General features: G+C 41.6%; 1 protein-coding gene across 1 annotated transcript; it reads left to right on the top strand.

Moving 5' to 3' along the window:
- Positions 1 to 4,335: 4,335 nt before the first annotated feature.
- LOC117323927 lies at positions 4,336 to 8,470 on the top strand. Its single transcript, XM_033879461.1, has 2 exons — positions 4,336 to 5,858; positions 6,136 to 8,470. Exons 1-2 carry the CDS (start codon positions 5,855 to 5,857, stop codon positions 8,103 to 8,105), a joined length of 1,974 nt encoding a protein of 657 aa, XP_033735352.1. The 5' UTR covers positions 4,336 to 5,854; the 3' UTR covers positions 8,106 to 8,470.
- Positions 8,471 to 10,406: the final 1,936 nt, after the last annotated feature.

Raw genomic sequence — 10,406 nt, 5'->3', positions numbered from 1 at the left:
CCTGCAGTTTTCTCACAGCATTAAGGTAGTTCCTCAAATTGTTCCAGTAGCTTTTGGACTTTAGAGATGCCTTCTTTGAGCGAACTCTTTCTTGTACACGGAAGGGAATTCCTGGCTGCCGGTCGGACATTGGTTCGGTCGTGTTGGAGGCTCCCTGTCGGTCGGAAAGTGGTACCACAGTTTCGGAAACACACTGTCCGTCATCAGAATGTGTCAATTCATCCAATGATAAGCGAGAATTCTTTCTAGATGTATACTTCCGCATGGATTTCATGTTGTCTAACGCTGTTCTGCGGGTGTCTAGAGATATGTCGAATGGTACCAGTCTGGCCACAGAGACAGGGGCTAGTTCTCTATCCGTAAGATTTCGGGTACATACTTGTAAGCGGGTTCCATCTAATGACCACCTCTTCCGTGAGTGTAAATCTTGCTTAATGGGCGGGTACAGCGGTGGTACCAGTGTTTCTGAATCGCCATTACAGGTCTTAGATTTAATTTGATCAGAAGATTTCTTACTGTCGTGCTTCTGTGTGGCGTTATCATCCCCTCGTACCTTTCCTCGTGTGTCAGGTAAGTGTTTGACCCTGCGCCTAAGGTAGAGTCCAGGTGTGATCTCTATCCCACCAATATCCACGGCGCCGGTTTCCTCGTGCACGTGTGGTAGTACAACGGACATGGAAGTGCGGCGGATGACTCCCACAAAATGTTCCTCTACGTCATCCGAACTGGTGTCACGTTCCCATTGGGGCCAAGTATTCTCGCTCATACCGGTTTCTGATATTTCTGACAATGCCACAGTTTGTGCCTTTCCGTCGTCTCTGAATGTTTCTAAAGCGACGTTACCGAGTAATGAATATCCCTTTACGGATTCGCAATTTTCGGTTTGCAGTGCACAAGAGGAACGCCTGGACGTTGCTGCCTGGACCTCCATACTTTCCCGTCGGTCATTATAGTTTGGCACTTCCAGGAGTTTATCATTTTGTGAGACAAATGAACCCGTAGGTTTACCATTACATGACCACGTGGTATTCGCGGTGACACATTTCGTAGATAATATTGGCAAGGACGTATCACCGGAACCAGAAATGTTTGTTACATCTATCCTCGGATTTTATTTTGCTGGATTTCTTTTGAAAAGAAGTAGGCGTCTTTTTCCTGGGGTGTGTATGGGGAAATCCATTTTCAGTGGTACTCTTGTGGACTCCGTCACGCCTTATGCTCCGAACTCCAGGTAGGGAGCATGTCTCTATTCTCGGCAAGATAAGCCTGTGGATAGTCGGTTTTCCGTGGATAGGAGTATTATTTCTGTGCAGCCCCATCTATAAGGATTTTCTCTCTGCTGGTTAACCGTCCTCTTGTGTCTCGTGGAAGTCTAAATATGTTACAATCAGACGAAATATTCCGCCGTACCTGTGTTTTAGGCAGGTGTGTATAAATCAAACATCACCTTGATCAACTTTGTTTCATTACAGTAATAGATCGATCACAGTTTGTATTGGCAGTGAGGTTTGCTAGTGTTTGTTTTTGACGATTGATGGCCGTTCTGTATACATGTACAATGAATACTGTCTAGCTATGTATTACACGTGTTGTATAATCGTTCTGTTATCAGGTATATTTTATGCAGTCGAAAGAAATACGAAATTGATTGATCGCACTCCTATATACGATTACGTATTATTCGATAATGCTACTCTGTAACATGATTGTGTGTTGTGATTGAACATTACCAGTTTTGGTGTCTAATAATCAACTGCGTTATTAAATATTATACATATCCGAGTTGAAATGGTAAGAGTAGTCTGATAAAATATATCACATCTCCAGGAAAGTTTTCTCTCCACGGAGCTGCCTGAATAGCTCGAAGACACAAAATACCTTATCCACGAATATTTCATGTTATACAGAATAGTTTGGCATCAAATAAATAACAACAGAGAATGCTGTGTTAGTTTGTGTTAGTCCTACTCGGACGTTATCATTTAAGGTGCAATATCACATTCTCTAACTCAATCGGAAAACCACTCGAGCCTTTTCGGAGCCTTTCCACTATACCTTCCCAAGAAATGACGGAAAGGTCCGAGTGGTTTTCCGATTGAGTTAGAGAATGTGATATTGCACCTTAAATGATTGTAGCGAGGAATACCGACCCCCTTTCATGCGATAGTTCCAAAAGAGTAATAGGACAGATCCTGTGTTAAAACCAGGACACTTTTTTTAAAGTTTATAACAACCAGATGTATGATAGCTAATATGTTACTAAACAATACTGGATACTAACTTTATAACCAACCACCTTACCGTGAACACGAAATCCGCACCTTGAACGTGAACTCGTTCACACGGATTGTTCTTAGTGTAGTTTACGTATAATGCAAGTTTTAAGTTTCAGTTTCATGTAAAAAATAAATAAATAAAAGTCATCTACACTTGTTTTTAATTGTAACCGTGTTGACTTTGATGTCTTTTACTGTCATTTCGTGCAATGCTTACAACTAAGCGTATAAGAACTGTCAACTCATCTCGGACAAATGCGTGTGTAAGAGTTACCTCCCTGCAATTCATTCCATGTACCTGTAAGGTATATTTGACGTGTACTGTGTATAACTTACTTGATAAAATTACGTCCAGACAATTCGCTTTTATTATATATAGGCTTCTTTAAATTTCCTAATCCAATGTGACACTTTGGAATGTAAACGGAACAGTTCCGAATGTTAAAGCTTTCATTGTACCTCTTCTTGTTGTATCTATCAATCACTTCCTTGTAAGTAATTTTATAACACAAACGCCTGGTCGACTTTTAGACCAAATGTGACATGTTCGTTTTGTCAATTAAGATCCAATCGCTATAGATAGCTTCTCGTTTAATTACGAGTTTGGTTGTTTATCCATTATACTTTCTTTGATTATATCTATTTCTGGCGCAGGGTGAAATTCCCATATCCTTTTAAAAGTTTCTTTTTATATAGCACTCACAGATCTGACAGATTGCTAATCCAGCTTGTTAAGTTTGTTGTATACATATTGTGAGAGTTTCTCTATTGTTTGAAGGTAAGATCAGGCCTCCCTATCTACAAACACGTCCGTCCAGTTTCGAAGGTTTTTTTTAAAAGATACAGAACAGAAAGAAGGATACTATTCTCAATATTCGGCTATGTCGTACTAACAATATGGATATGTAAATGAGCTGATTTCTATGTCGTACAAACAAAAAGGATATGTAAATGAGCTGATTTCTATGTCGTACAAACAATATGGATATGCAAATGTGCTGGTTTCTATGTCGTCATAACAATAATGATGTGTTGATTTCTATGTCGTACAAACAATATGGATATGTAAATGAGCTGATTTCTATGTCGTACAAACAATAAGGATTTTATGTGCTGATTTCTAAAACTTCATCCTATCTATCGGAAGATAGATGTGTTTCTCGGGAAGATGAAAAACGGACCATCTGTGCCAACGTGGTTGTGACCTTGGGAAAGACACTTTACCTCCCGTATGTTTAGTGAGGTAGTCACTGTCTACTACAATACCCACCTTAAAAAACCTTGGTAGTTCACGAGGCGATAAACCCAATATACATACAAATAAAACTAGCCGAAGGTATGAATGATTCAAGACTAGTATATTAGGCATGATCTAATTTATAGACGTGTCTAATATTCTACACTTAATAATTATCTCTGTAAACTCCTTTTTGTAAAACTAACGATATGCCTAGCTATGAATGCCCGTTATAAGCAGCTGGTGTGGCTGTGTGAAGTTAGCTCAACATACGACATAAGATATTCAACATTCAAAGCTTTCATAGTTCCCTCGTTGACGAGTGAAAACACAAGATATGAAAGTTTTGAATGTTGAATGTCGTATGTTGAGCTAACTTCACACAGCCAGCTGGTGTTGTGTCCGTCCATCAGAATATCAGAAGCTGCGTTGTCATGTGTATCTGTCAATGTAGTTATGTAATAGTGTATCGTCTGAGGTTAAAACAATACATCATGCTGTAATGCCGTACAAGGTCCCCAGACCTAGCCACTGGTATATTCCAAGGTCAATAATCCCATTAGATTCAATACTAAATGACATCATCCCCGATCATGGGTACTACATGTATATCATGATCTTTGAGTCCACAACATTTAATTCCCATTTTGTATTTGAACTATAATCTATTGAGGCTAAGCTGGATAATCATACCAATAATCCCATTAATTCCCCTGTAAAACACCTCCATAACTGTTGTACGAGTTGATATCTAACATTACTCCGGGCTAATCTGTCGTCTTAAGCCGAATCAGTCCGGGATTAAAACAAAAACATTGGTATATATGTAACAGCGTTCATTGGGAGAAAGTGTACAGATAGATTCGTCCACAGTACAGCAAGTAGCATACAGACATAATCGTCTACAGTGGAGGAAGTAACGTACACACAGAACGGTGTACAGTGGAGACAGTAACGTACACACAGAACGGTGTACAGTGGAGACAGTAACGTACACACAGAACGGTGTACAGTGGAGACAGTAACGTACACACAGAACGGTGTACAGTGGAGACAGTAACGTACACACAGAGCGGTGTACAATGGAGACAGTAACGTACACACAGAACGGTGTACAGTGGAGACAGTAACGTACACACAGAACGGTGTACAGTGGAGACAGTAACGTACACACATAACGGTGTTCAGTGGAGACAGTAGCGTAAACACAGAACGGTGTACAGTGGAGACAGTAACGTAAACACAGAACGGTGTACAGTGGAGACAGTAACGTACACACAGAACGGTGTACAGTGGAGACAGTAGCGTTAACACAGAAAGGTGTACAGTGGAGACAGTAACGCACACACAGAACGGTGTACAGTGGAGACAGTAACGTACACACAGAACGGTGTACAGTGGAGACAGTAACGTACACACAGAGCGGTGTACAATGGAGACAGTAACTTACACACAGAACGGTGTACAGTGGAGACAGTAACGTACACACAGAACGGTGTACAGTGGAGACAGTAACGTACACACAGAACGGTGTTCAGTGGAGACAGTAGCATAAACACAGAACGGTGTACAGTGGAGACAGTAACGTAAACACAGAACGGTGTACAGTGGAGACAGTAACGTACACACAGAACGGTGTACAGTGGAGACAGTAGCGTTAACACAGAACGGTGTACAGTGGAGACAGTAACGTACACACAGAACGGTGTACAGTGGAGACAGTAACGTAAACACAGAACGGTGTACAGTGGAGACAATAACGTACACACAGAACGGTGTACAGTGGAGACAATAACGTACACACAGAACGGTGTACAGTGGAGACAGTAACGTAAACACAGAACGGTGTACAGTGGAGACAATAACGTACACACAGAACGGTGTACAGTGGAGACTAGCGTTAACACAGAACGGTGTACAGTGGAGACAGTAACGTACACACAGAACGGTGTACAGTAGAGACAGTAACGCACACACAGAACGGTGTACAGTGGAGACAATAACGTAAACAGAACGGTGTACAGTGGAGACAATAACTTAAACACAGAACGGTGTACAGTGGAGACAGTAACGTACACACAGAACGGTGTACAGTGGAGACAGTAACGTACACACAGAACGGTGTACAGTGGAGACAGTAACGTAAACACAGAACGGTGTACAGTGGAGACAGTAACGTACACACAGAACGTTGTACAGTGGAGATAATAACGTACACACAGAACTGTGTGCATTTCGACGATGGGCTAATAGCATTTGAATCACTAAATACCACGGAGGACCTGTATTGTTGCTTTCACTAAACCACCAAAGTGTAGACTGAATCACTAAAACTATCACTATGGGTATGTATATTGTATATCAGTAAAATGTTTATAATGATGCGTACACATTATATATTGATGAAGTAAAAAATGTGTAAAACATTTACAGAAATTACATATGTAGTGGTATGGTTTAGTTTAATAGTCTATCTAACACCTAGTATTGTGTGTACATCAACACTCTTGCCACTCCAAATTATATAGAGTTTCATGTCGCGGAAACTTTCGTCATTCCTATTAAGCCTTTTGTTGAAAGCCGCTATAGACAAAAAACATTTCTCTGTATCTTCTATTTCAGCGGAAGCAACCGTCATAGATGACAAGGGGAAAATGGCTTCGCTGTCCCGTAACTATGGTCTTGATGTCGACATGGCCGATAGTGCTCTGGCTGCCTCGACTGTGACCAGCCGTGAATACCAGAAACAGTGCTTACATATCTACAGGGAGTTCATCAAAAACATGAACTGTCATTTAAAAGACGAAAAAGAGGTCAAGGAAGATTTATGTAGGTTACGGAAAGAAAAAATCACTAACATGAAATATTCCTTATATCGATCTTCTGGCGAAGACGTTTTCTCGTCCGCTAAAGAAAAACGCCAGAAAATGATGGAAAGCATGGCGATTGTTTCTCCTCTGATATTCGATGACAATCGGATGAACACTCCTTGGGGGCTTGACAACATTATTGACGAGGACTTACTGCGACCACAAACGGCACCAACACAAAAGGTGACGGGGTCACAGGCGCGATACGCTCCTGTAGACGACACGGGAGGGAGACCACAGACGGTATCAAACACTAACTATAAACCGCTCGACTTTCTGGATGACATCACGTTAGAAATGGAGATGAATCAGCATCAGGGTGGTGGAACCGAGGCTCCCCCATCCTTCACCACAAACCATGTTCCAAATATATCTAACGAATATGAACCACAACCTTTGCCCACCAAGACTACCGAACGCGTTCGATTTGCTACCCCGAGCCCTGTGGGAGACAAATCGGAGAGTAAAACAGAGCTGGATGAAGAGACAGATGGTATTGTTGATCCAAAAACAGAAAGAACTAGAGCTCGCAATATAACAATTAACGCGATGTCGTTTGCTAAACTGTCTATAGGCGAGATCCTGGCCAAACTGAAGCACAAAGACGGAAAATTCAAAATAAAACCCATCAGCATGACCTATACCCCGAATGAGGTTGATGCCGTTTTCATCGCAAAAGATCCCACCAAGGAGAAAATGGCACTTGTTCGGCAAAACACGAATTGTAAGTCATCCACCATTTCGACAGATTTGAAAGTAAACAATCGAATCGCTATAATGAAATCTTTAATGGGTATCAAAGTGAAGAAAAAAACGGTGTCGGAGATTTTTGACAATGGACGAGATAGGAAAACAAGACACTTCAGAATCGTGCTGAAAAACCCGAAAGGTCGAAGCATCGTTCCCGAGGAAGCTACACCTGAAGTAAGTAAGGAGGACGACGAAAACGCTGTACCAATCCATGTTTCAATAACCCCTATCAACCCCAAGAAACCTAACTTGAAACCCCAAAATGACAGTTTAGCTAACCAGCGTTCGACACCGATATATTCACGAGATCCTCATAACAGAACAGGACGGGTTCCGACTATTCACGCTAACAACGACACGGACGGCGCATTTGTTAGGACGAGCAGCTTCGGAAGCCGACGAGGGTACGAGAACGCACGTAATGACTCCCGAATGTCTCTGACGTCGACTTATAGTCAGGACCCATTACAACGTTCAATCAACAGCCGAAATCAACTGCACAATAGCCGACCGTTACAAGGTGTCGACGGCCCCGAAAATGGGACTCCGATCACTAGGTCAGTGTCTGTAATGTCCGGGCGCGAGAGCGTTATCTTCCAGGGCACGGACGCTGATATGACGGAGATGATTCGTATGTTGGTGGAGGGTGAGGGGCGGGGTGGACCGGTAAAACAACCGGGATATAACCGGTCCGCCAGTAGAGCAAGTGCAACCGCATCCGTAGCGGGAAGTCACTTCGGAAGGAGAATAAAAACCCCGTCGCGTAGAATGGTCACTCCGACGTCCATGCTTAGTGATTCCGAGATGTCATTTGGTGGTGTAAGCAGGCCGCTATCGGTGAACAAGCGGACGACCAAACAGTTGGTGAAGGACATGATACGTCAGGACAAGGAATACCAGGAAAATATGGACACAATGCGACGGCGCATGGCAAGTAGTGGCAGGAGGGCAAGTGTAGCGGTCCGAAAATGAAGCAGTTCATTTATTTGTAGACTTGTATGTATATAATAGTGACGATAATCATGGACATGCATTTCATGAGACATATGGCGACGTTAGGCTTTATCTATCTCATTGCAGTGACATCAGGGGGCTATAGTAACATCGGATGTCATTAACATTGTATAACAAGAATTCATAACGTGTAAATGTAAGCAATATATTGTTGACGGTAAAGAAAGTAAAAAATGTAATATTGCCCGGAGTCAAAATAAAGCGTGTGTTTTTTTGGTAAAGAAATTTGAACGTATCTGTATTAAGAAAAAAGGTAAATACGTATAATTACTCGTATATTTATCCTCAAACCTTATTTGAAATAAACATCATTAGAAATCCAATATTGTTTTAAACATTGTTTAACCTTCAGTTGATATTTAGCTGAGAAAATATCCATCCAATTATCTAATTATTGGTCAGACAGAAAGATACTCCACGAGGACTTATTGTTCCAAACTTCCTCTGCTACAATGGCATTTTGTTTATTTAATCTTTAAAACTTTCAATGATCGGATAATAGTAATACAGGGGAATAGAACGATGTGGTGTGTAGCGAAAACAGAATGGCTTATAGGTTGTTGGAACAATATGGATGTCAGCGAGGATGCTCCACCGGAAGTTTGAACGTTATCAATTAGGGTTTTATATCGAAAGTTAGAGGGTGTGGTAATCAGTGAGAATAAGGTTTTCTTCCGGACGTTAGGCCAAAGTCGTTGTCAATAAGTACAGGATTATCTACCGGAAATTAAAACAAATATTATTTACAGGAAATTAGAACAAAGTCGTTGTCAATAAGTACAGGATTATCTACCGGAAATTAAAACAAATATTATTTACCGGAAATTAGAACAAGGTCGTCGTCATGGAGTACAGAATTATCTTTCGAAAGTTAGAACATGGTCGTTGTCATTGAGTACAGAATTATCTTTCGAAAGTTAGAACATGGTCGTTGTCATTGAGTACAGAATTATCTAACAGAAGTTAGACCGAAGTCGTTGTTAATGAGAACATGACTTTTCTATCGAATTTTAGAAGGGGATGGTACGGAATGCTCTAAATGACGTTAGAACGATGAGATCATCAGAGTTAATAGAATGTTCTACCGGAAATTAGAACGGTGTGTTCGTCACTGACAACAGAATGTCCTTCCGGAAGTTAGAACGGTGTGTTCGTCACTGACAACAGAATGTCCTTCCGGAAGTTTTAACGGTGTGTTCGTCACTGACAATAGAATGTTCTACCGGAAATTAGAACGGTGCGTTCGTCACTGACAATAGAATGTCCTTCCGGAAGTTAGAACGGTGTGTTCGTCACTGACAACAGAATGTCCTTCCGGAAGTTAGAAACGGTGTGTTCGTCACTGACAATAGAATGTCCTTCCGGAAGTTAGAACGGTGTGTTCGTCACTGACAACAGAATGTCCTTCCGGAAGTTAGAACGGTGTGTTCGTCGCTGACAACAGAATTTCCTTCCGGAAGTTAGAACGGTGTGTTCGTCACTGACAATATAATGTCCTTCCGGAAGTTAGAACGGTGTGTTCGTCGCTGACAACAGAATGTCCTTCCGGAAGTTAGAACGGTGTGTTCGTCACTGACAATAGAATGTCCTTCCGGAAGTTAGAACGGTGTGTTCGTCAATGACAATAGAATGTCCTTCCGGAAGTTAGAACGGTGTGTTCGTCAATGACAACAGAATGTCCTTCCGGAAGTTTGAACGGTGTGTTCGTCACTGACAACAGTATCTCCTTCCGGAAGTTAGAACGGTGTGTTCGTCACCGACAACAGAATATATTACCGGAAGTTAGAACGGTGTGTTCGTCACTGACAACAGAATGTCCTTCCGGAAGTTAGAATGGTGTGTTCTTCACTGACAACAGAGTGTTCGGCCGGAAGTTAGAAGTAGGATCGAACTGGTTATTTGTGTGAACAGGATGTTTATCTAAACATGAGAATGTTGTTCATGTTTATAACGTTAGAACGCGGGGGTAATCGATAAGAACAGGCTTTTCTACTTGACATTAGAAGTTCAGAGTGATATTGAAACAACGTAGATGCTGACGTACATGTACCTCACATGACCTAGCTTATCATCTGGTCGGCGCACAGTCACATCTCAGACCTGTTTAATCACGGGGTAGTAAGGGTTCATGCTTGTTGATAATCGCCTGGTCATTATCATTGTACGTTTAATTAACAAACAGAAAAAGAGACAAATGTTTTTTAAAGTATGCTTGATAAGAGCCTTTCACTACTCGCATTAGCAGTATTTCCATGCTAC

The sequence above is a fragment of the Pecten maximus genome, chromosome 3 (assembly GCF_902652985.1).
Source record: "Pecten maximus chromosome 3, xPecMax1.1, whole genome shotgun sequence".
In the NCBI taxonomy this organism is placed as follows: domain Eukaryota; kingdom Metazoa; phylum Mollusca; class Bivalvia; order Pectinida; family Pectinidae; genus Pecten; species Pecten maximus.
The sequence above is the reverse complement of the archived record's forward strand: the minus strand, read 5'-3'. Positions and strand labels throughout refer to the sequence as shown.